Source organism: Fundulus heteroclitus, unplaced genomic scaffold, assembly GCF_011125445.2.
Source record: "Fundulus heteroclitus isolate FHET01 unplaced genomic scaffold, MU-UCD_Fhet_4.1 scaffold_45, whole genome shotgun sequence".
Taxonomy (NCBI): domain Eukaryota; kingdom Metazoa; phylum Chordata; class Actinopteri; order Cyprinodontiformes; family Fundulidae; genus Fundulus; species Fundulus heteroclitus.
This window is the reverse complement of record NW_023396868.1, coordinates 906,557-933,195: the sequence shown is the minus strand read 5'-3', so window position 1 is coordinate 933,195 and position 26,639 is coordinate 906,557. Positions and strand designations below refer to the sequence as shown.

At 41.8% G+C, this 26,639-nt stretch overlaps 1 protein-coding gene and 1 long non-coding RNA gene across 8 annotated transcripts in view; both read left to right on the top strand.

Annotated features, from left to right (window-relative positions):
* arhgap39 (Rho GTPase activating protein 39) overlaps positions 1-22,956 on the top strand; it is a 283,987-nt gene extending 261,031 nt beyond the window's left edge. For 3 of the 7 annotated variants that reach the window (XM_036131648.1, XM_036131649.1, XM_036131645.1), the window contains one exon: positions 19,570-22,956. In XM_036131648.1, coding sequence (XP_035987541.1) covers positions 19,570-19,764 — 195 coding nt within the window. In that variant the 3' untranslated portion in view covers positions 19,765-22,956. Of the gene's footprint in view, positions 1-6,156; positions 7,017-17,196; positions 18,679-19,569 lie in introns of those variants that run through there. The other 4 variants (XM_036131650.1, XM_036131647.1, XR_004929431.1 and 1 more) reach the window with 3 other exon arrangements.
* Positions 22,957-24,867: 1,911 nt separating this feature from the next.
* LOC118560560 lies at positions 24,868-26,362 on the top strand. Its single transcript, XR_004929443.1, has 2 exons — positions 24,868-25,535; positions 25,610-26,362. It is a non-coding gene; the product is annotated as an uncharacterized LOC118560560 (long non-coding RNA).
* The last annotated feature ends 277 nt before the right edge of the window (positions 26,363-26,639 follow it).

Here is a 26,639-nt window from a genome sequence, read left to right as displayed (position 1 = left end):
ATGACTGTCGTCATTTCAGCTTTTAACTTTTTGTTCTCTCTCTTTTTCTTCATAGTGGGTACACCTGGTCTGGCGTTCTGTTAACTGTGACATCATCCAGAGAAGACGGCTCACCCGCTACTACCATCTAATGTAGAACAGATTACTAGATCAATGTGTGCTTCTGTGCTTTTTTGTCTCTCTTGTTGTGTCTCTGCTCTGTCTTCCGTAACCCCAGTCGGTCGAGGCAGATGACCGTTCATACTGAGCCCGGTTCTGCCGGAGGTTTTCCTTCCCGTTAATGGGGAGTTTTTCTTCCCACTGTCGCTTCATGCTTGCTCAGTATGAGGGATTGCAGCAAAGCCATGTACAATGCAGACGACTCTCCCTGTGGCTCTACGGTTCCCCAGGAGTGAATGCTGCTTGTCGGGACTTTGATGCAATCAACTGGTTTCCTTATATAGGACATTTTTTGACCAATCTGTATAATCTGACCCAATCTGTATAATATGATTGAACTTGATTTTGTAAAGTGCCTTGAGATGACATGTTTCATGATTTGGCGCTATATAAATAAAATAAAATTGAATTGAAATTGAACCCTGCGTTTTCTTTGATAATACCAGAAATTTGGTGTGAATAATACATAATGTGAGCTTATATTATGCAGGGAGTTCTGTTATTTTACCTTTTTTGCACCAAATTGCGTCACTTCTTTTTGGCCTGCTTTGGTGTGACCTGCAGGCCAGAGGTTCTCACAAAATCACTAGTTGAATAGAAAACAAGAGCTGTCACAAGAGCTGAACATAAAGATTTAGGCAGACATAAATAAAAAATTACTTACTACCACTCGGTTTTGGAGGAGTTCCTCCTGCCAGTAAATAGGCCCTAATTGGGAATATGCCAGTTGATGAGGGCCTAGGTTCCTTCTGTGGGCCCTGTTTAAAATATAAACATATGTCAATTATGTATTACTTTATAATAAAAGACAAACAGATAATAGAATACACGTTAAACCTAAAACCAAGACCATTTTACGACTGCTTCTGCTATGTTTAATTAACATGACACTCGCAGAACGAACATATTTTGTAACTTATATAATAGATTGTCAGGTCTAAGCACCTAAAACATCATACAAACAGGGAAAGAAAGGCACAAAGACAATTAGTTTGGTTTTACTCTCGAGGAAAGTAGGAAGAGACCGTGCAGTTACAATGTCCAACCTACTCTGCTGGTCTCAGCGTTCTACTCGATTTTATTAAGCTTGGGGCGTTTCCCTAGTTACATGACTGAGGCTGTACTGGGGGGTGGGGAAACAGATAGTTACAGCCTCAGTTGTCAACAAAGATACACAGCTGAGCAATCACGTTCAGCCAGCACATAATCTTGTTGCTGAGTCTTCTTGTTTCAGGAAGCGAAGAAACAGTGTCTTCTGTTTCTTTGCACAGACATGATTAAGCTATCATCTGAGTATTATGATTATATCAGAAGCTTACATTACTACATCATAACAAGATAAATCGGTTAATAAAGTATAAACATTAATCCCAACATAGATGATAACTATTGATTGCTGATAGCTGCTTCTGCTTAGTTATGCTTTCTGTCCTTAAGCATGATGGTCTGGATGCTGCTGTCGTCCCTGGGAGACATTTATAATTTATTCCAGCAAGTATTGAGTTAATAAAGCAACACAAAACAGTCAGATAAACACAAAACAAAGTAACATTTTGTCGAATTAAAACAACAACAAAAAACGCCATCAGAACCAGCGGTAGTTCACACACGACTAGGCCAAAGGAAGGGTACTACAGACCATCTAACATTAGCCCTGGCTGCAATTAGGCTCGGAGGTCTGCGGGTCACTCTGGTCCGCTCAACAGCGGACTTTTTCTTTTTAATTACCTACCAACTCTCTAAACGGCCCATATGGGGAAGCTTAAAAGTATAATGTTGTCGCCTCAAACGATCTGAAAACGTACTTTTAAAGAACAGCAGCAGAGAAAAGGTAATTTTTAACTTACCACTGTGAGCTCTGTTTGCGCTGTCCAGAATCAAGCTGTGGCCGCGGAGCATTCTGGGAAAGCGGCCAGTCGTCTGCTCTGATGCAGGCTCGTTTCCGGGGAGTAAGGCCTTGGCCAATAGTTGTGAAGCCTTGCTGGTGACGCTGCCCCCTCTCACCCCCCCCCCTGGCATCGTTTTAACATTAACAGCTGCAGTCAGATGGACCAAGTGGAAAAAGAGGCAGTAATAAAACACGAAGTGGGAATACACAAAGTTGAAAAAGAGGAAGTTAAAAAACACCAGTAGAAATACACAAAGTGGAAAAAGAGGAAGTAAAAAAAACATCAACAAGAAATACACCAAGTGGAAAAAGAGGAGTAAAAAAATATGAAGTAGAAATACATGAAGTGGAAAAAGGGGAGAAGGAAATAAAAAGGGCAGGAGAAAATTCTGTGGGGTAAAAAACAGTTAGAAAAGTTAGAGGCAGAAATAAATCTATGTTTCAGAGATAGAGGGATGTTAAATACAATAAAATAAATATTTATGGTGGAGTAAAAACATGCTTTAAAAATATGAAGTAGAAATATACGAAGTGGAAAAAGGGGAGAAGGAAATAAAAAGGGCAGGCGAAAATTTTGGGGTAAAAAAACAGTTATAAATGTTAGAGGCAGAAATTAATCATTGTTTCAGAAATAGAAGGTTGTTAAAATAAAATAAAATGTATAACAGAAAACAAGTGGGTTAAAAATAAGTCAACATAAAAGTAAGAAGAAAAGTATAAATAAAAGTGTAAGTTAAATTATAGATTTTTTGATGAATAATTCAATTGTTGAAGAAATATCTTCTTTTTATTATGTTGTCACATTTAATGGCACACAAATCCATATTATTAGCTACTTTTTCAAGCAATTTTATGTTATTAAGTCCTTTATTTATTTCTGTATGTATTTTTAATTATGGCAGGATTGGTCCTCCATATTTATGGAATATAATGTCATGAAAAATCTACCACTGTGAGCTTCTAGTACTTTTAGTGAGGGTTTTGAATTGTTTTTTCTTTTGCATTACTATTTGTAAACAAACAAAAAAATGTATTAGATGTCTTGCTTCTTTCTGTTGGAAATGTACTAAAACACTCAAGAAAATGGTTAATTAACGGAACTGATCAGAATTTGTGTCGTCTCCCAATATCAAAGAAGCACCTCTCAAATTGAATTGTCTAGTCCAGATTTAAAACAGTCATAATAAGAATCGGAATGAACTTCATTCACCAAGTTTGTCGATACAAACAAAGAATTTGACTTTGGATAACAATGCTCACATTGTAAAAAAAATTTATAGGCAAGCAGAACAATAATAGCATTTCACACCTTGTATATATATATATATATATATATATATATATATATATATATATATATATATATACATATATATATATATATATATATATACATATATATATATATATATATATATATATATATATATATATATATATATATATATATATGTATATATATATATATACCTGGTGTAAAACACCTGCCCAGTTAGGGCAAATATGCTTAGTTTCCTTCAGCGTAGCTGGCTACCCTGGCTATAAGGTGTTCAGAGATCCAGCCTAGGGATAGAAACTGGCTTGCTTTAGCTATAAGTGCTCTGTAACGCTGGCTTGAAGGTAAAAAAAAAAAATAGTTTATCAATAGGTGGAAGGTCATTACTAATGATCAGACGATTGTACCTGTCTAGTTTTGTACATATTCTGAACCACACAAAGATGTATGAGCACAAAACAGACTGAATGATGGCAGTGTAGATGGTGATCAGTAGCTCCTGCGGAAGTTTTACGTCTTTAGTTGTCACAAGAAGTACAGTATCTTTTAGGCCTTCTTTCGGATAGAGTCAATATGTGAGGATTATCCACAAAATGCATTTCAAAGCCTTCCGCTGATCCAACATGCTGCAAGAGTTCTGATGATATATTATAATATCATTTAAAATTCTCCTTCTCATGAATAAAGCCCTTAAAAATCAAGCTCCATCATATATCAGAGATGTAATTACCCCATATGTTCCTAACAGAGCACTTCTCTCAGATTGCAGGTCTACTGGTGGTTTCTAGAGCCTCTAAAAGAAGAATAGTAGGCAGATTCTTTAGTTATCAGGCTGCTGTCCTGTGGAACCAACTCCCAGTTTTGGTCTGTGAGGAAACCACCCTGTCTACTTTTAAGACTAGGGTCAAAAGCTTCCTTTTTGACAAAGCATATAGTTAGGGTATCTTAGGTTATCTTGAGCTATCTCTAGTCTCACTTTGCTGATTTCTCTTACTGTTCTCCAATTTGGCATGGTTTGTTGTTATTTCAACTTTTAACTTTAGGTTCTCTCTGTCTTTTTTCCCTTGATAGTAGGTACACTTGGTGGCGACACCATGGCAGATGGTGCCATTACCATTACCAGAAAGGATTCCTGGATCAATGTGTGCTTCGGTGCTTTATTTGTGTCTCTGCTCTGCCATCTCTAACCCCCAGTCGCCGGTTTAGGTCAGAAGCTGAAGCATCAAAAACATTTCGGGTACTGGATTAGGTACACCTGTCCAACTGCTCGTTAACAGAAATTTCTAATCAGCCGATTATATGGCAGCGACTGAATGCATTTAGGCATGTAGACATAGTCAAGACGATATACTGCAGTTCACACCAATCATCAGAATCAGGATGATTGGCGAATTAAGTGACTGTGAACGTGGCGTGGTTGTTGGTGCCATACAGGCTGGTCTGAGTATTTCAGAAGCTGCTGATCTACTGGGACTTTCACACACAACCATCTTTAGGGTCTACAGAGAATGGTGAAAAAAGAAAGAATATTAAATGATCCATCCTGCCTTGTATCAACGGTTCAGGCTGGTGGTGTAATGGTGTGGGAGATATTTGCTTGGCACAGTTTGGGCCCCTTAGCATCAATTGAGCATCTTGTCAAAACCACAGCCTACCTGAGAACTGTTGCTGACCATGTCCATCCCTTTATGACCAGTGTACCCATATTCTGATGGCTACTTCCTGCAGAATAACACGCCATGTTATAAAGCACAAATCATCTAAGACTGGTTTCTTGAAAATGACGAGTTCACTGTACTCAAATGGCCTCAACAGTCACCAGATCTCATTCCAATAGTGCACCTTTGGAATGTGGTGGAACAGCAGATTTGCATCATGGATGTGCAGCCGACAAATCTGCAGCATCTGAATGATTCTATGAATGTGAATATGGACCAAATTCTCTGATGGATGTTTCCAGTACATTGTTGAATGTATGCCACAAAGGATTAAGGCAGTTCTGAATGCAAAAGGAGGTCCAACCCGGTACTAGCAAGGTGTACCTATTAAAGTGGCCAGTGAGTGTATAAATATTCACAACACGTCATCTCAAGGTACTTTAAAAAGTCTAATTTAGTCATATAATCCTGACATATTGGTCAAAAAGTTTTCTGTCTAAGGAAACCCAGCAGACTGCATCGAGTGTTGACAACTGCATTCACTCCTGCTGAATGGCTGGGTACATGGGGTGGTTGTAAAAGGAGGTGAAAATGGATCTTACTAAAGAGATAAGCGATGGACTGAACTGAGACAAGCTAGACCCTGTTCTGAAGGTTTCATATCTAAAAAAATCTCTAGGGTCCATGGAGTTGATCATATGAGCATGATAGCTGACATGATAAAGGCTTTACATGACCTGCCATTGCCACATACTCAGAAGCTGGGCTTGTTTTCTATCTTGTCGTTAGTTTTCACACCAATAAATAATTCATAAATGTTAGGTATTTAAGGGCTCATGGACAAAGCAACTTTGGTTGGGCCAGGATCTCAGAATTTTTTTCTTAAAGAGAAAACGTGTCATTTAAGAATGTAACCTCACAGTGCTCCTCCTCCTCCGCTCTGCTGTTTGCCAGACAAATTTGTTTGAAATTAATTTAAGCTGGCATCCGCTCTGCATTTATGTTGAAAATATTTAGGGCCTTATTAGTTAATGTGTTAATGAAACAGGGAATTTTCAGTGTCTCCTTAACTTTTACTTTTTTTGCTACCCTCAGCTGACTAGACTAGCTCTAGCAGCCTAGCCAGTTTGCCCGAAAAATACTTCACTGCACTGACATGCCTTACCTTCACACAGATACCAAATGCTTGCATTTACACTTTGTCGGTCACTTCCTGTCAATGGCGAGTTAGCTGAAAAGCGACTCATGCAGCAACTTCATCTCAAATTACTCATCGTTATGACTTCAAGGAGGACCGGGATCGTTTGTCAAGTTAGAGGCTGTCTTAATAATGGATGAAAAAGAAAGATTTACGTGGAGCAGGAGTATTTTAATCATCGACCGTGAATAAGAGCTGCGGATGCGAGGCACCCTACTTCCTTCACTGACGAAGAATGAGAAATCCTTCCGCCTGTGGTTAAAAGCTCTAAATTTGAAGAAACCACCGAAACAATGGTATGTTTGTTCTTTTAATTTCGTGGACAAAAAACTGACAGAAGACCACACGATGCCAGAAAAATGGCTGGACTACGAAGTTCCAATAAAATCTTCAAGGAGACGTCAAGAGGAGAGCAGACACAGGTAAGCTAAGGGATGTTTATGTTATGCCAGAAGCTGTTTGAATATGCTTATTATTATTATTATTATTATTATTATTTGGTATTATAATTTAAGTAATAAATCATTCAACTCAAAATTCCGCTATAACCACACTCAGAGACGTCGGCATTTGACGTCGCAGCAGTGAGGAGCAGACACCCGCTCTGAGACACTTGCAAGATGGCGACTATGATGACGTAGGCTCTACAACCTTGCATGATGCGTGAGGGGAGGTCCTAATGATGTCACCACCTCCGAGAGGGAGTGGTTCACGGGTGAGTTTAAAGAAAAACCGCAAACTAAGATTCAACAAAGTGATCAAATTCACTGATAAAGAGAAGCGAAAAGAGAGGGGGGGAAAAGCATGGAAGAAGATGGAAAAGAACTGAAGCAGTGACCCACGGCGGGGTTATTGATTAACCACAATCAACACAGCAAAAATCAATTGTAAAATGCATGCCCAAACAAAGAATATATTCAGCAAAATAAATCCAACTCCGTCTTGGGGTAAAACGCATTAACCTACACCTACAAAGTTCCTACGCCTGCCCAGGCACTTCTAAACACCCTGTGGGTGAAAAAGAAATAAAAGGGGAGAACCTCGTTACTTTGAGGTGATCCAGGAGTGGAATCCCGGCTTCGGGGTCCGCGAGCGCTCCGACTAACGCGGCATCCTGAATGCGTCTCTTCCTCCGGGCTTACAGTCGCTTTGTTGGCCAGACAAAGCGGGGTCCTTATTGATCACTGGGAGATAAGGCGGCTTCCAGTATTTGATCAGAGGGAATTAAAAGTACCTTTAGAGTCGACCTCCTGCGTCAGCATGGATAAAGTTTGCTTCGAAAAGTCTCGGTCCAGCGAGAAACTCGAGCACGTGGCGTGGGATTGCCCCAACGAAGTGAAACAGCTGTGTGTCTTCTCAGGTTGGCAGCGTGCCAGGGAAGAAGGGAGATTGTCGTGCATAGCCGCAATAAATAAATTTTCCCTAGTAACGTTATCTCTCCGCTCCGTTGTTAGGGCGGCGGCCATTTTTGGGCCGTGTTGCATGATGGGAGTTGGTGGCCATTTTGACCACATTGTATCATGGGAATTGCGGTCCGTCACGTCCCGAATTAATGCAAATTTGTCACAACCCGTAATGGCATAACATACCCCTCTTTAGCTTTGATAGGTGGGATGCTGGTCACAGTCTTTAAGGCTACAACCAAGTCCATTCTGGCGTGACGAAAATCCGTTGTGCATGAGTGGAACAACCTAATAGTCTTTCTAGTAGTCCTTTGGAATTCATGCAGTTCCGTTCATCATCCAAGAGGAGGAAAACAAACAAAGCATTCATTGTGCCTGGGTCAGTAACCTAGCCTGGGCAGGACTAAGCTATAGCTAGTAATTTCTATTGGCTAATAAGGCAAACCATAAAGTAATAAAAAAAAAGAAATGCAAACTTCACAATCCCCATTGTCGATACATTCATTGGTCATCAGGTTTGAACTTTGAACCAAAGAAAGAAGAGAGGGAAAAGGGAAAAGAAAGAGACAGCGGTTCGTAGTCTAATCAGCTTGTGGCCTTTGAGGAGCTGATGTTACGAACCTGGGGGCGACGAAGGTGAGGGTGTCAATCCTGGTTTGTAACTGTTTCATCTGCTTGTATGCTGCATACGCCATTGCGGTACTGATGGCCCATCCAAATACAAGGAGAACCACAATAATGGTCATAATGTGAGTGTCGGTCGACTCTGTAGCTCTGGGGAAGTGAAGCAGAGGGACCGAGCTCAACTCTGATGGAGTGAGACTGAATTTAATCAGCTGGGTGCCTGCAAGTAAAAGCTGTCTTTCAATGCCGACATCAATGCTGAAATTGTATCCCTTAAAGACATCTATTATTTCAATCTCTGAGTCATATTTGTCCACGTCAAGGTGATGCAGGACCATGTTTCCAAGGTGGACTACAGCACCTTGAGGTGGGGAACAGAAAATGGTTTGGTTGGGCAGTTTTAGTCTAGTAACTGTGTCATGCTGCTCGTAAGATAACAGGGCTTCTGCCTCTGGGGTGCTAACGAGCCAGCGGTTACCTGCCCGCTCAATTTTGGTTGCCACACCTGGATCTTTAAGGGTCATTCTAGCCTGACAGTTTTGTTCAGGGGATTCATTCCTTAGACCACACAGGTAATTGGTAACGTCTCTGATAAATGGATTGCTTGGACATACCCGGTGGATGTCTTTGGTTTTGGTACACAAATCCAAATTAGGGACTAAATAAAGTTTGGGGTCAGCATCATGATAGGCCAACATTGAGGGGGTTTATAGGTGTACATGGGTCTCACCTAGCCAAAAACCGACATTCAATACTGATTTAAGCCTATACATGTTAGCTCTTTCAATGATGGGAAGGTTTAGCATAAATCCTATCTCCAAGTTGTCAGGATTTACAAATATTGGAATTGCACTACCTAGGCTGTAAGCCAGGTGTGTTTGTGGTGGTTGCAGTGTTTACCTAGAGGCAGATTTGAGAACCTTTTCAACCAAATCTACTGGCACCAGGTACGGAGGAATCCGTCCTTCAGCAAGGCTATTTACGGATGAACTAACCTCTAGAGTGAGGTCCTACATTACATTTCTAACCACCTGAGTATACATCATGTTATTCTTTACCACTTCTGTGAGCGTTTCCAAAGCAATGCATGGTGTTATTGCCGAGTGTGAAAATATAGAAGTGAAATTATGTATGGACATTTGTTTTATTAGTGCATGTTTAAAATGTCCTGATTGAACATGCACCTGTCAAATTTAATGCTATGCATTGTTCTCTTCGGCGGGGACGGAGTTAGGCTCCGTTCCCTGTTAGAGTTTGGTGGACGGTTTAATCTGGTTCGCCTGAACCCATTTGTACTCTGAACATTGCACGCTGGCTTCTAGGTTCTTCTCAGCCCACGTGATAGTCGTTCTGAGACGGTCTTTTAAGTCGGTGGCGCACTGGTGTGCCGTGTAGACGGTTGTCACACTGACGTCTTCGGGCTGGTAGATGAGATTCAGGGGACGGGTCATTTGTCTCCCTGTCATCATCTGAAAAAGTGTCACCCCTGTGGAGCATGGTGAGGTAGAGCGGATTAGCATTAGGATCAGGGGAAGCTTTATGTCCCGGTCCCTGCCATAGCTGCTGGCATGTTCCTTTAACATGCTGACCACGGTGCAGTTCATTTGCTCCACCTGTCCCGATGACTGTGGGTAATAGGGGATGTGGAATTTAACTTCCACGCCCAACATGTCAAAAAGCACGGTCAAAATGTTTGATGTGTAATGCGTTCCTCTGTCCGAGTCGATGGACAGGGGAAGGCCCCACCAGCTGAAAACGTGATTTAGCAGCAAGGCTGCTGTGGTAACAGCGGTGTCATTCGGTGCTGGCAAACATTCGACCCATTCTGTGAAACTGCCTGTTATTGTCAAAAGATATTTGTTATCTCTTGATGATTTGGGGACTGGAACAATTCCAGTCAGTCTGCAAATGTGACCACGGAAATATAACCCCCCTTCGCTGAAGCAGGGCTCGGTCTAGTGGTCGTGTGGGTTGTAACTGGCTGCAGGTTGAGCAGCCCTGTACATGTTCCTGGGTGTCTTGTGCCATTGAAGGCTGGGACGTCACCTGTTAGAGAGTTTTCAGATTAGCTTTGCAGCTTCTGTGTCCTCCTACTGGTGAGTCCTGGACGTGTGTCAATGTGATCCCAAGTTCGTTTGAATCTTTGGGCTGAATGGGCTGAAACTCATGGCGCAGCTCTTTAAGTGCTGTTTCCTCCGTTTCAGTGATCAGTGCATCAGCTTTTTTCAGCTGTTGCATAATTTCTGTTTCGAAACCAGGGCAGGGCTCAGTGGGTGAGTCCCGATTCTCTGGTTGATTTGGTGCTGGTTCTGTTGGGTTGGTTGCTATCGCATACACCAACAGGTTTCCTTCAGCTTCAAGCGTTGCACCACAAATGGATCCAGCAGGCAGAGCTTCATGTCGCCTGATTTGGATCATGTTGGAAGGAAAAGTAAACACGGTGTCTGGAGGATGAGAGAGCTGTCTTGTGCCAATCTGTGCATAAAGTATGCACACCCCCGTTGCTTTCAGAAGCCGTAGAGCAAGTAGTGGCTGTGTTTTGTTTCAGCCAGATGGGGCTTTTCACGGCACAGAGAGCTGTACAGATCTCTGCTGATCGCAGATTTCTCTGACCAAAGAGCTAGCAGCACGTCTGGCATGAATGTGCTTTCCAGGTGCACACCTTCGGCCCCCTGGGCTTATAGGGTTCAACTCCAGAGTGTTTAAGTGAGCAGAGGAAAGATGTGTGGCTGCAGAGAGAAGTTCTCTGATCGCTGAGAAGCGGTGGTGTGTCAGGGGATTTGGAAATCGGCTCTTTTGAAGGCAGAAATGGTGCTAAAAGTTCTTTGGGCTCTTCTGAGCAGGTCACCTGGTAGATAGGGGCGAACGGTCCACCTCCAGAAGTAAGAGGCTTGGGAGTCCCCTCTTGGGCCCAAAGATGACCATGATGGCAGTCAATGAGTGGAGCTAACCTGTTCAACAGATCCTGACCCACAAGAAAAGGTTCGGTGTCCAAAGTACAGATGTAGATGGGGTGCACCAGGGTCATGTCACGGAAAGTGATGTCTAACCACGCCCGTTTGGTGATGCATGACTGATCCTGAGTGTAGCTGGTGATGCCCACGTTACAGGTCTCCACCTGGAACGGTTTCCCAAGAGACACCATAGCTCTGGTCACCTCATCAAACAAATCCGAGCACATCAGATTGATCTCGGAACCTGTGTCTAAAAGAGCATTTGCAGCCACACATCCTCCGATAACTGTCGAGCAGTATAATCGATGCGCATTTTCACAATGGTTTAGCTCACCTAAAAACCTTAGAAAAGGGGTTTTCTGATCACCTGCTGATGGGATTTTAGAAGGTTGTTGGTGATTTTTCGGTTGGTTCCCCCACTTAATCAGATAAACTCTGTTAGAAGGGGGTGCCTGGTCCATGCCTAGTAATGCTGACGGGGGTTTTGGGCCTGGTTTCCCAGGAGGGTCAGCAGTATTGGATGGTGGCGACGACAGCTGCGGCGCGATCTGACGCACTGTTTCGGCTAGCAACCTGTGAAAAGTCTCCTCCATCTCCTTTCTCATTGACTCCTCTATACACAGGTTCCAGCCTTTGTTGTCATGTGTGCTTTTCGGCTTTTCCGACCTGTCAGTTTGCTTACCGTATCGGGCTGGATCCGGCATGTGCCATTTTTGAAACCTCTCACCTTCCATGCTGTCATGCTGACCTCTCCTATCCTGAGAAGCTTTCTTCTGCGGCGGCTCAAAACCATGTTGCTTCTTGGACCCAAATTTAGTTTTAGGTTTGAAGGGTGGCATCTCATGTCCCTCCAGACCTAAGCCCTTTTCTGGTTCGGTCTGAATCTGTAGAACCTTTTTATCACTGTCGGCTCCTTTGTTGGGCCGGACACGCGTTTCCCATGCAACCTGCGCATATTTCCTGATTTCCTGCATGGTAAGTCTCTTGGTTCTACAATGCATGGTAACCTCATAACGCACGCTTTCATGAAGGTTGTGGAGGAACAAGGATTTGAAAGTGTGGTCTTCCTCCAAGCCGGGAGCATTTCATCCCTGAAAGTAAGCAGCCCGCAAACAGCGGTAGTATTCCTTGGGTGCTTCAGTTCTCTTTTGCTGAATTGCAAAAGCTCCAAGAGTCGCAGAAGCTGGGTCTGTGAACACAGTATATTCTCCTCTTAAAGCCTGACAAAGAGCTGAATAACGGTCACGTGTAGCTGGAGGGAGGCTTTCTATGAAAACATGGACACTTCTGGACGTGGTTTTCCAGATAAGCCTCAACTTTTCTCGAGCAGAGGGGCTATATAAGTCTAGCAGACAGCGCTCTACCTCTCTGAGATAGTCATCAATGGTGGATTCTGTATTGCTAGGATCAAAAGTTGACGCATCCGCAGTCCCTGTGCAAGGATCGGGGCTGGTCCATCTGAGTCCTCTCCTGACGACTCCTGACTGTGGTAACCACGATGGGAAGGAGGCTCCAGTTCTGACCACCCACCTGGCATCGGCGGCCGTTCGTGGGACGCCGGGGGACCCTCCCTGTCATGAACTCTTGTCCGTGGACGCAGTTCAGAGGAGTGGGGTTCACCTGTGTCCCAGCAACAGTGCTTCCGTCGCCCTGGTGGGGGGAAAAGATCATAGCAGACAGTGTCAGGGGTCAGGTGGGAAGCAGGTGTTGTTCCATGATTTACATCATGTGAATCAGTCCTGTTTCCCGCCTTAAGTTGTTTAGGCACCTTTTTCCGGATCACACTGCTATATCTGTCCTGACCTTCGCTTACCCTTCGTTCAGAAGATGTCTGAGGGCCCAGTTCATCCAATGTCCTCCAGGTGTGATCCCCATGCTTTCTATTGGGGTTCTCACACTCAGATCCTTCTGTCTGCAAGCTAATGCGATCCTCCTCTCGCTCCTCCTTGAGATGACAGCTGCCCTGAACACTTCTCTGTTCTAGCTCTCTGATTCTTTCCTCAGCTAAAACACGCCTCTCGGTCTCTCTGTTACGCAGATCAGTTTCTAGCGTTAACCTTCAGTGGTATAACGCAGATAATTCACCCAAAACATCTGCTACCAATCTATGTTTAGGCTTGCTTTGGACCTCCTCCACCAATTCCTGAATTTTCCTTTCACAGTCCTCTATACCAAACCGATTCAAGCGGTCTTGGTCCTCCGGTGTCATTTTGAGCAGTGAGCTAATGACACCCCGAGCCTCCATTCCAATGGAAGGGTCTGGACCTTCAGCTCCTTTGACTGAAGAACCTTTACTATCCATTCTTTGTCAGCTATGGATAGCAACACAACAACTGTAGCTCAGCACTACACAACAACAACAACAAATAACAACACTGTAGTTTAGCTCAGCGCTAAACAATGGACAACAAATAACAACGCTGTATTCTATCTTAGCACTAAGCAACAACGCATACACACCCACACACACTGTAGTTTAGCTCAGCGCTAAGCAGCAAACTGCTAACAACAACTGTTAAGTGGTTTTACTTTAACTGTTAACAACAACACGCACTATGACTGACACTTTACTGCAGGAAGTGGGTTCAAATACGTGCGTTTAATTAGGCTGCGCAGGGGAAAATCAACCCTGCGACTTACAACTCCTATGTTTTAGGAACGGTTAATATGCTCGTTTAACTTTTAGAATATTAACTGGGAGTGACATGGATCACTAACCTTTCGGCCAGTAATTAAGTGATAAAGCTGTGGCTTTGTTTGTGATGCAAGTTATTTAAGAACAGGTGCTCTACACATTTGTGGAAAATAGCTAAGTGTTTTGGAGCTTCAGAGGTGGCAAAGAATGACAGTTAAAACCGCTAAATTGCAACCTCAGTTTCAAAATCACAGCTCAATTTTGACCACTTATGATGAGCAGAAGGGGGAAGAGGGAGGAAAAGAAAAGGAAAAAAATTACTAAAATAATAATTAAAAAAAAATCAAAAGGAATCAAAAAAATAAGATATGATAATAAGAAATATCAAAAGGGCGTAACCATAAGGCAAGTTTTTAAGAAACTGACTTTCAAAATGGTCCCTCCAGGACACTGAGCGAGCTCAGCTGTCATTAAAACCGTGACTGCAACTACCTATCCTGGCCACCAGATGGAGGCAGGGTGCCCTTCACTTTGGGAAGACTGAGCTGTAATTACACACAATGTCCAGCAGATGGGGAATTGTGTCCCTCTTTAAAACAATTATGCTGCAATTACGCACAACATCCACCAGATGGAGACAAGGTCTCTCTTTTCAAAGCAGAACACGACACAGACAATGATTGATCAGTAGCAGACGCTGGATTGTGCTGTCTATTTCAAAATAGCAGACTTCCGGTCCAGAAATCAATATTCAAACCTCAGGTTAACAACCTCAAACCACCACAAACACGTATATATTTAGTAATGATACTTCCTTAATTAATTATGACTGAATAGCCCTTTTGGCAAGGTGAGCAGTCAAAATACTGGAATATGGATTGTGTTCATTAAATTCACAAATTGCTGGTTATTTAGTTTAGTCTAAAGGAACGCCAATAAGTAGACTCGCCCACCCTGGGTGAACGCCAATTAATGTTATGCCAGAAGCTGTTTGAATATGCTTATTATTATTATTATTAATTATAATTTGGTATTATAATTTAAGTAATAAATCATTCAACTCAAAATTCCGCTATAACAAAATATAGTTCAACTGGTGGTGATGTTAGCTATTAGCTTGTAAGGATTTATACCACTAATGCATTAGTTAATTAGCTGTTATGAACTCATTTATGCTGGAATAAATTATCTGGTCGGACTTTTAACCGACAAAGTTTATCCGGCAGGCTGTGAGAACCCCAATGTAACTGCAATTAAAGTTTAAATCCTTATTCCTTATCACCATCCAATGATATTGTCTCTGTATTAATATCAGATGTTAACTCCAAAGGAGGTTAGCTCTAAATTCTGAATAATCATGCAACTGTGAATTAGATTGAACACAAAACAATTTCTATTCCGCAGTTGTTGTTTTTATTGAACCAAAAGCAATTCCCTGTTACAGTAATTCTCTGATTCAACAACTTTGGAAATCTTACTCACTACTAAACAACACATTCAAAATATATGTGGAAATAAAAGAACAAACAAAAAAAGAAACAAATGGATTAAAATGAGAGGTAGCAAATCTTAGTTCAGCTCACGGTTGTTTAAACCACACTCAGAGACGTCGGCATTTGACGTCGCAGCATTGAGGAGCAGACCCCCGCTCTGAGACACTCGCAAGATGGCGACTATAATGACGTAGGCTCTACAACCTTGCGTGATGCGTGAGGGGAGGTCCTAATGATGTCACCACCTCCGAGAGGGAGTGGTTCACGGGTGAGTTTAAAGAAAAACCGCAAACTAAGATTCAACAAAGTGATCAAATTCACTGATAAAGAGAAGCGAAAAGAGAGGGGGGGAAAAGCATGGAAGAAGATGGAAAAGAACTGAAGCAGTGACCCACGGCGGGGTTATTGATTAACCACAATCAACACAGCAAAAATCAATTGTAAAATGCATGCACAAACAAAGAATATATTCAGCAAAATAAATCCAACTCCGTCTTGGGGTAAAACGCATTAACCTGCACCTACAAAGTTCCTACGCCTGCCCAGGCACTTCTAAACACCCTGTGGGTGAAAAAGAAATAAAAGGGGAGAACCCCGTTACTTTGAGGTGATCCAGGAGTGGAATCCCGGCTTCCAGGTCTCGAGCGCTCCGACTAACGCGGTGTCCTGAATGCGTCTCTTCCTCCGGGCTTACAGTCGCTTTGTTGGCCAGACAAAGCGGGGTCCTCTTCGATCACTGGGAGATAAGGCGGCTTCCAGTATTTAATCAGAGGGAATTAAAAGTACCTTTAAAGTCGACCTCCTGCGTCAGCAGGGATAAAGTTTGCTTCGAAAAGTCTCGGTCCAGCGAGAAACTCGAGCACGTGACGTAGGATTGCCCCAACGAAGTGAAACAGCTGTGTGTCTTCTCAGGTTGGCAGCACGTCAGGGAAGAAGGGAGATTGTCATGCGTAGCCGCAATAAATACATTTTCCCTAGTAACGTTATCTCTCCGCTCTGTTGTTAGGGTGGCGGCCATTTTTGGGCCATGTTGCATGATGGGAGTTGGTGGCCATTTTGACCACATTGCATCATAGGAATTGCGGTCCGTCACGTCCCGAATTAATGCAGTTTTGTCACGTCCCGTAATGGCATAACATTTATGTTAACCAACTTTCACTCTAACTCCTTAGTTTGTGTCACTCTTGATAGAACAAATGCTTTCACATGAGGACAGCCATCTTTTAGCTTTGTTCTCTCTGTAAATTATTATCTGAATATTTTTCATCCCTGCTGGTAGGTCTATGGGGTTCCATTTGTAAAGTTATACAATGAAAGATTTTACAGCAAAACATATTTAGCCTGTCATAAGACATAAAAGGCAAGGTTCATTATTCATATTTTTGATATTCATAAATCTATAAATAAGTCACAGTTCCAAGTTAAATATTTAAATAAGCTTAATATTTAGCTCCAAAGTAAATTTTTAGTTTGTAAACTAAACATTTAATTTGGAGTTAAATGTTTAATTTTAAAACTAAATGCTTGGTTTGCATCTTAATATATAGTTTACAATCTAAACATTTAGCTGTGTAACTAAATATTTAGTTTGGTACTGTGACATTTACAATTGTATAACATGGTGAAAATCGGACTCTAAAAATGAAAACCCATTTTTTTTCCTCTTATGACCTTAAAGAACCTAAAATGTTGTTATATCTTGACTGTGTAACCTTACAAATGGAATCCCAGGTACTAGCACAGGGTGTTTGTAAAAACTGGAAGGACTGTGTGATATTAATATTTTAATGAGTAATGATACAGGTGTTGCTCAATTAGTTTGGTGTTAGTGAAGTTTTAAGTAGTCTTTATATGTTTTATGCTGTTTGCTAAACTGATTGTGGGCTTATGCTGTCGTGTGTTTGACAGATGACAGCCACTGTGATGCGGTGGCAGACTGGACCACTCCATAATCAGAGTCACCTATGAAGAAAGATGCTGACACTACAGGTACCGATGGATCACACCTAGGAGAAAAGAAGAAGAATGCATGTGGCTGGGAAAACACTGTCTTCCTGGAGTATCTTCGTTTTGGTGATGAAGTGACGGCAGACAGAGGCTTTACCATCGGAGATCTGCTGTTTGAGAGCAGATTTAACCTTGTTCTACCAGCATTCACCCATAAAAGGAGAGCAGTTGTCTGATGAGGATATAACTGCCACAAGGAGGATTGCAAATGTCCACATACATGTGGAAAGATTTATCAGGAGACTCAGAGTTTTTACAATAATCTCCCAGACTGTACCCATCAAGATGGTAAATTTTTTTACCAGAATCTTTGCAACTCACGTGAACATGCTGGGGGAATAATCCACGAGGATGCTGATTGAGCGGAGAAGTTTACATGTCAAAAAGATCCTGGTTAATTATATTTTACCGTAAACCAGTGGAATTATAATACAGAGGAATGTGTTTTGTATCTCTGCTTTTAAATATTCTTTTGTGTAGCACCTTGAGGTTTTACATTTTGAAATTACTTTTCATTTTTAATAACTTTTCAAGTATTGTATATCCTTATTTTTAGACTATTTAGATGTTTACATATACAAACATTGTGTCCAACTAAAATGTGTATTATTAAATTTTGCAATCTATTTCACTTGCTAATGTGATTTGCATTTATTCATATTTTGATAAAGTGGATCTGTCCTTAGCACATGTAAAGAACTAAAGTGTATCTTGTGTACATAAACTGGCAAGAAGATGCAGTATTTCATTTGTTGAATTTATGCAATTTGTTTACATTAAATGTAATTACATTTCATGGCATATTTTTATTCTTTGTGGTACAGGAAACTGTTAGGAAAGTGAAAAAGGCAGACCCAGTATTCGAACCAAACAAGCGAGGTATAAGAAAACACAGGATTTAATAAACATATGTTTATAATACAGGGACAGGCTTGACCCAAGCAGCATCAATGAACAAGAGATCTGACTTTTGTTTATCTTGAAAAGCTGCACAATCTGTTGATTAGAAAATAAAAACTTTATTTATATACCAAATTTAATTTCACAAATGCTTTAAAGCCAATGTTTAGCTCTTAAACACTGATGCCCTAACAAATAAACTAGAAATAAAGTTACAGCTTCATTCTAAAGCTAACTTACTTTTTAACGTGACAAGCTTGCATCAAGAGCTTTGACTAGTTTAGTTTATCTGCAACTTATATGTAGGCTAAAATGTCAGGCTAAAGTAGGCAAACACAAACAAAAAAACTAGCTTCATGGTTTTTGTACTAATTTATAACCATCTATCCGTTTTCCTAAACGCTTGTCCATGTTGGGATGGCGAGGGGTGCTGGTGCCTATCTCCAGCTGTCAATGCCCGAAGGCGGGGTTTACCCTGGAGAGGTAATATATCTGAAATATGAGTTCTTCCATGTGTGAGAGACACTCCTCTGGTACGCCGCATTTGGCAGGAATTGCATGGAGCAACGGGCTGTCCTTTTTAGCCATCCTCCCCACTTCAAGCAAAAATTTACTTGGAATGCCAAATTCTCCTCCCCCTCTTCTTCTTCGTCTTAAATGAGTCAGACTAAAAGCATACTAGCGCCACCATCTGGATAAAGTTATCACGTTTATACCATATAATTATCACGTGTATACGATATACTGTCACGTTTATACAATATAATTATCATGTTTATACAATATAATTATCACATTTATACAATATAAGTGGGAAAAATAAACTGCAATACGCTTCCGTATGAACACCCAGAGTTTTCACGTTATTTGTAAAAAGAAAAAAAAAACACAAAACATGCACATTTCTGCATAGAATCCCAGTGAAAAACCCAGGCAACTCTAGTCGCTGTAGTCATCTTGCAATCGGAAGCTTGTGTGTTCAATTCCAACTCTCCTTGACACATGTCAATGTGCCCCTGGGCAAGGCACTTAACCTCAAGTTGCCTACCAATCTGCGTATTGGTGTATTGATGTGTGCACGTTACTGAGTGTGATTGGATGAATGTGGCTGGACTGTAAAGCACTTTGAGTGGTCAGTATGACTGGAAAAGCACTATATAAGTTCAGTCTATTTACCACTCATATGTTTTATGACATATAAAACAAAACTAGAACATATATTTCTTTAGTAGCTGCAAGCTTTTCCAAATAAGTATTTAAAGAGTGCATTAAGTTCAGGTGGATTTAATTTGATAGCTTGAGAAAGTATTTGTGATGTTTAGATTTTCAAACCTTTACAGTACTTTTTATTGTACCTTTGTGTTCTGTGTTTAGGTGTTTGCCCAACCTGTCAATGTAGCCATTACCAAGATGGATGTGAACAACCTGGCCATGGTCATGGCTCCCAACTGTCTACGGTGCCAGTCAGATGACCCCAGGGTGATTTTTGAGAACACCCGCAAGGAGATGTCCTTTATCCGGGTGCTCATCCAGCGACTAGACACCAGCTTCATGGATGGAATCTTATAGCCCCTCTCTTCGTGATTAAAGGAATTCACTGACACACCACCCCCCATGCTCCCTTTAACCTGCTCCATCATGGGCCCCTGCACACTCCCACAGCACAAATTGGTGATGATGGGTGAATACTTGGCAATTTGATTTTTACTTTTTAACAACAAAAACTGCCTTGATTTGAGTTTCCTGCTTTACTTTCTGAGTTGAACCAGCTGTTTTTCTATTTCTGTGGATAGCTGTAATGTTGCATAAAAACACCAAAATTTAGTTGGAGATTTCTGAACATACAAGTACTGTGTGTGCCTTCACATCCGTTGTTACACTTCACACATTCAGTTTGACATTTGCAGGGATCTCATCACTACACAAATTTCTCTGGCATATCTGTAACCCCTGGTTAATTGTTAGTGAAGTCATTTTCTGTTTCCACACTGCCAAATGCGAGCTTTCATACAAGTCTGGAGTAATGCTATGTGATATAGAGGAATCGGTGAGATGAATGAACTGGTGCATGTTTACCAGACCCTCCACTAATGTCTCACACTTCAAAGGAAAAAGCTTTATCCAGATGGTTGGGCACTAATTATTCACCTGACAGAAATTATACCCTATCAGGCTTTTGAAGATAGGCTGTCCCTACTCTGTGGTTTTTCTGTTTGGGAGCAGGTTAAAGGAGCAATAAGTGATCTTTCACCACTAGGTTGCTTGAGCACCGTCTATAGACCAAAACAGGATGTGTGACAAGCTGTGCCTCTCTTTATCTACACTCCAGCTGCCACCCAGCCCCTCCATTCCCTTCTCATCTATCGCCTCCTATGTGCATATTTGTAAAGAATAAATGCACAGTGAAACAGCATCACCTTTCACAGGAACATTTCTAGTGTAGGAATAAATAACCCATAACTTTATTAAGCTGTAAGTAAGAGAACATTTTGGTCTGCTGGGGGGTGCTCACCGCCATGTTGTTCCAACATTCCGTTGCTCTGACAGTGGTATTTTAGGGGCAGGGAGGGGCTAAGCTCTGAGTGGAACATACATGTACATATAACCATGCGTGGTTGGCCCGGCTATGTAAACAAAAGACTGGAGAAAAACACAGAGAGATGCAGTGTGATGTCATACCATAGTTCATCTGAAATACTACCTTTAGTTTTTCATGTCAACATTTTTTTTCTATCTAAAATAATAAAATTTTACTTATTGCTCCTTTAAAGTATTTAGTCCAGTTGTTTTAAATGGTTTAAAATCCTGATTTTAATAGGTATGAATTCTCTATAATGTCCTCTTTGCTCTGTAACATGTGCTCAACTGTTATAATTGCAATGCATTTTGTTTCAAGAGCTTTTATAAAATCAGAATTGCTCCTCTCCCCAAGAGCAAGCGGCTGGTTGTAACTGAATAATCAGCCATGTTCTCAAGCAGGAACTCGCCTGTTTCTAGTGGAGCAGTTTCTAGTTTTGTCATTGGATTCCTTTATTATTTACTGTCCCTACGTTAATGTGTTTTCAAACTTAGCAAAATAATATTTTGGTATCATCAGTGAGAGCTGCAGGACAGGCCTTACATGTTTGCATCAGAATAGACAGACAGCTTTTAGGATACTGTGTCTGTGGATTTTCAGTAAGCTTTCTAAGATGTTCAGTTCATCTCTAGAGCTCACGTAGGAAGGTAAGCAGCGGCTTATACTTTGGCTCAATGACATGATGTTAGGGAGTAAATTATTCTCAAAGCCTTGTCGTGTTCTATATTAAGGTTATCTGAATAAAATCTTTATGTCTATTGACTGCAAAATTATGGTGCTGTCCAACAACTTTGTTAAACAGCTTTCTGGAACTGATGAACTACCGACCCAAGGAGAAACAATGACAACACTGCCAGTAACCCCCTTCATGAATGCTATTGGCCACTTTGGGACCACCTAGCTGCTTTTGCATGGACTGAGAGAGAAATGTCCGCCCAAAAAGAATTAGTCCAACACTTCCACCAGCCCAGATAGGCCTTTCAGCTCACTAGTGATTCATTAGTGTTTGCATGAGTTCATTTGACAATATTTTGAAAATGTCTCATGTGTCCATTCAGTCTTTTTTTTGAGTAAACATTTGTGTATTTGTTTGAAATATTTTCAATTTTTAACAATTTAATTTTAACCAATTTATTTTTTGTTATTTATTTACATTTATTTACATTTCAGAATTTCCTAAACGCTTTGACATGCTATATGTCAAAAAGTCATAATCTAAGAGTTTATGTAGGGTATTGCTGCTCTGTGACCAAACTTTATACAGGTAAGTTGTGCATTTTACATCCAGTTCCCTCACTAAGATAACACAGGTGACATGTAAAATGTATACTGTGATGACTGTAACAGAGGGAGCACACATTGTTGGGGAGGGGAGGAGGCAAGCATGCTGTAACTCGTTATCTTTGCTAAATGTAAATTCTCCTCATATAGATGGAGGGCTACAAGACAATATCTGAATTAATTTCCTAAAAATCTGTAAAGGTTCTGAAGAATGTAGATATCTAAACAGTTCGGAGACAGCAACCTTCCTGTGTGTTCATACTGTGTGCAGTTCAGATGTTCTCCCTAAGGTCAAAGACACTGACAGGGACTGGAGAGGTGACCAATGTATTCTGCGTCACACTTTAAATGGATAATCTTGACAGTTTGGGCTAAAATATGACGTCACAATTGCTAAATGGTTATGGGATGTTTTCATTGCTTAAACAAGACTTGGTTCCGTCTATGAAGATATGCCTGCTTCATTTTGCAATGGCTGATACATCGTGGCAGTGTGAATGTCTCGTGTTTGTGTTTTTTTTATGTAACAGATTAGTTGTAGACTAAGCAAATCATCCCGTTAGCATGTCCATAGAGTCTCCCCTGTCACCAACATGAAATTTATTAATGTGACAAAGAAAACAAGGTGATTTCATAATTAACTGTTAATAAATAGTTCTAAAGAAACTATAAAGAAAAAACAGTCAATTCAATTCATGTTTTGGATTCTTTTTTCTACTTGGTTTGTATGATAAATTGCTAGTTGTGTCAACGCTTATTGTCTAACATGACCATATACCCTTATTGTTAGTCTCCCAGTTGTACATTAATGTCTGCTGTCAGACATAATTACACGCGGGGTAACAGAAGACACTGGAGGTATAAGAAATTTTGGTCTAATAAACATTCATATGTCAACCTGACATTGAATTAACTTTTTTTTCTTGTGTGCCCACATCTGGATGCAAGAAAACTGACTATTATTGTCTCATTATTGTATTTTACATATTGCTTACGTGGTCCACCAGTGTGTCATTGGATTTCAATCCTTCAACCAAAAGATAGCTGAAAGGTTGAAGCTTCTGCAGTGCAGTGTTCAATTTACCAGGGTCTCTGTTTCCAAGATTCTTCCTCAGGTCAAGTGTCAGTCGGTGTGGAGGGCAATGAACCCTCAGTCTCAGCAAATTCTAGCAGATCAGCAGGCTGAATGAAACTGGACTGGACACTATTCTGAGAAAATAGTCCAAAGCGTTTTGTTCTTCTAAAACAAATACAATTAAAGCCGCAAGCGGTGTCGATCGGCCCTCACAGCCAAGCGCCGCTCTGGCCTATTGGCCACCGCGGGGGTTCGCGCAATGCCAGCCGCCAGCCACCGCCGAAGCTGTCACGCAGGTTTCCCGCCCGTCCACTGGGCGATTCACACGAACGCGTTCGGCAGCGCCCCCCCACGACTCACAAAAAATCTGGTGCAGATCGGTCGATGCAGAGAGGAGATGCAGCCGTTGAATAACGATAATGCATTAGGCCACCGGGCCAGACTAAATCGTTCGGTGGACCGGATCCGGCCTGCGGGCCGCACGTTTGTTGTGCAATTATACACTGTTTAGAGCTATTTAATGTTTCATAAATAACTCTCTGTTAAGTATTGTCTGGTGATGATCAGCTCTTAAGCTGATATCAAGACAACGGTTGAAAGGGATGAATTCGAGCACTAGCAATCTTTTAACAGCAAAACCTGCACACACACATCTTTTCAAGTCCAAGAATTTAACAACAGAAATAAAATGAACATCCAGAGAACATTCCAAAAAAAGGTCAAAAACAAAAACAAAGCAACTGGACTTGTTTTCCGTAGTTGAAGACGTTTGGCTTCCTCTCCAGGAAGCTTTCTCAATTCAAAAAGTCTGGAGTAATGTGGAGTAACAAGCTTTATACAATTAGAGTTTGCCAATGCGGTACCGCGCACGTGACGTCACCGTCTCAAGAGCAACGCCCCTTTTGCCGCTTAGGTAGGGCATACAGGAGAGAAAGCACGGATAACCCAGCTATTACAAGCGCAACAGAACCAGCGATCTGACCGACTTTACAGCCGTTTAACTTTCCCAAGACGATGTCCCAGGCGCACGGATTACTGGCCGCACTGTCGAAGAACACACCAACCTTCAGCTCAAACGATGGCTTGAGGTTCGAGGGCTTAAAAAAACTGGAAAACTGGCCGAGATGATGAACGGTAAGCTTTGTTTTTTTTTCCTGCGCGGCGGTCATGGCAGTGTCGGCCGTTTTTTTTTTTATTGTTGTTTGCAATCACCGTCCAGGAATGGGTATATGTTTAATGTTTGTCTCATTTGAAATGTTTTTGAGTAAGCTATCCTGGTAGCAGGCTATCATGTTAGCGCCTGCTACCATGATAGCCTATATGCTGTCATGGTAGCAGGCGCTACTTTATTAACATGTCGGCCACCAAAATACTCTTACCTTGACTTGATGTCGCTGGAATTGGGTCAGGATGTTCTTCGGTTGGGCCCTTTCCTCCGACAAAATGCTTGCTACATATGTACTTGAATTTGGTAACTTTTTCCGGGTTGAACTGTTGTGTAGGCCGACCGCCCCGGTCCCAGCCCACACATTTCTCCTTGGCAGTCTTGAAGAAAACATCCTTCATATGCGGCCGATCAGCGTAACTCGAGTCGCTGTTGCACGTTCCATAGCAACAATGTTTAAAAACCATGGTCTTAGATTTGGAAAAAGCAGTCGTTTACCGAGTAAAACCTAGGCTAACGCATGTCTCTTTTAAAGCAAAGCAGCGGCGGGTTTCAAAAGTTTGCCCCACTGCGTACCACGTGATGTGACGTCATTGTGACGTTGTGTTTCTAAAAATAGCTCGCGCGCGGTACCGCATTGTATCTCAAGGATAAAGAGTATCTCAAGGATAAAGAGTTCCCCTTTATCCTTGAGATGCAGGTGGATGACTGAGTCCTGTCCAGAGGAGGTGGCACTCCAGCGTTGAGACATGCGAGAGGTTGTTTGGTTTCTCCAATATAAAGATCAAAACATTCCTTACTGCACTGAACTGCATACACCACTCCGCTCATCTTAGGCTTGGGAGTTTTGTCCTTAGGATGGACCCGCCTGTTTGAGGGTTAAGTTGGGTTTGAAATGTGCTGGGATCTTGTGTTTAGAGAAAATCCTCCTGAGGTTTTCAGAGACTCCAGCAACCCATATGTTGCTGAAGACTCTGAAAAGCTCAGGAGGAAATTAACCACAAGCTTCAGTAAAGCATTCAACAGTTTAATTTGGGATTATGAAAAATAAAATAAAACATTTTGTCAGGCTCTGCGGGCTGCGTCAGGTCAGAGTGCAGCTATTTTCCTCCCTCTCTTTTCGCAGGTGGTTGCTGATGATTCGGGAGGCGTGGAACAGCAGGTGTCCGACATTATTCGGCCCTCAGCGGGGGTATATAAGCGAAAGGCTGCCAGCACAACACCGAGTGATAAGCCGAGTGGTATGACCAGATCGGCCTTTGAGCGCTTTGACGCTTGCTTTTTCCCTGGCTAATTTTTATATCTTGTGCTCCAGGTACAGGCCGCTCGGATCCCGTTCGCAGGGCTCCTTGGACTCTGTGAATCCCAACGTCTGATCCCATCAAATCCTCTTGTCTGAGCTCTTTTTTTTTGTACTTTATTGTCCTAGGACTTTTTTTCTCATATTAGTAACTTTGTCTTTAATACTCCCCCAAAACGATTGTTCCTAATCTGTGACTATACCAGAATTTAGAAGGTTCACATGTGACATGGTTTCATGAAATAATAAGACCACAATGTTTAGATTTAACCAATTGACCAATTCTTCTGAGGAGTCCACCAAGGAACCTGCGCCCATCCTCCCTCCCTTCTGCACAATCGGCTCCCTCCACTGGGAGGGAGCCGATTGTGTTGATGCATCTCCCAGGCTGCGCAGACTAATCCTCTAAAGACCTCCCAACTAGAACTACCTCCCAAAAACTGGCCCCTCATTTTACTGGTCCCTACATCATCGATTCCACAATCAGCACCACCTCCGTCTGCCCCTGCATTCCTGTATGCACCCGACCTTCCATGTTTCCCAGCTCAAGGCAGTCCGCTCCAGTTCCTAGGCTTTGTTTATTTTGCTTTTGCCCTTTTTGTTTTGCTTAAGTCTTGATGCTGTCTGGAGCATCAGGACTAGGTTTTGTGGCCTTAAGTCATTGTGGGTTTTTCTTTTGTTATTTGTGTTGTGTCCCTTGGGGGTGTATTTATTGTTTCAACCTCTTTTGTTCATAACCCAAACTGGACAATAAATTATTACTTTTTTTAAAAAAACCTTCCTGGTTTTGATTTTTAAATGCTACTTCCCCTTCCCCTAGATGAGTTAGGGACGTAACACAGGCGATAAATGTTGGGAAAAGTAGGCGCAGGGGTGCAGTTTTTGGTCTGTGTCAGAATGTTGTAAGAGAATGGCTCCAACCCCCGAATCACAGGCGTCCATCTCGAGGGTAAACTGCTTACACGGGTCTGGATGTACCAGGATGGGAGCTTGGGAGAAATGTTGCTTAAGTTCCCAGAAGGCAGAGTTGGCCTCGGGGTTCTAG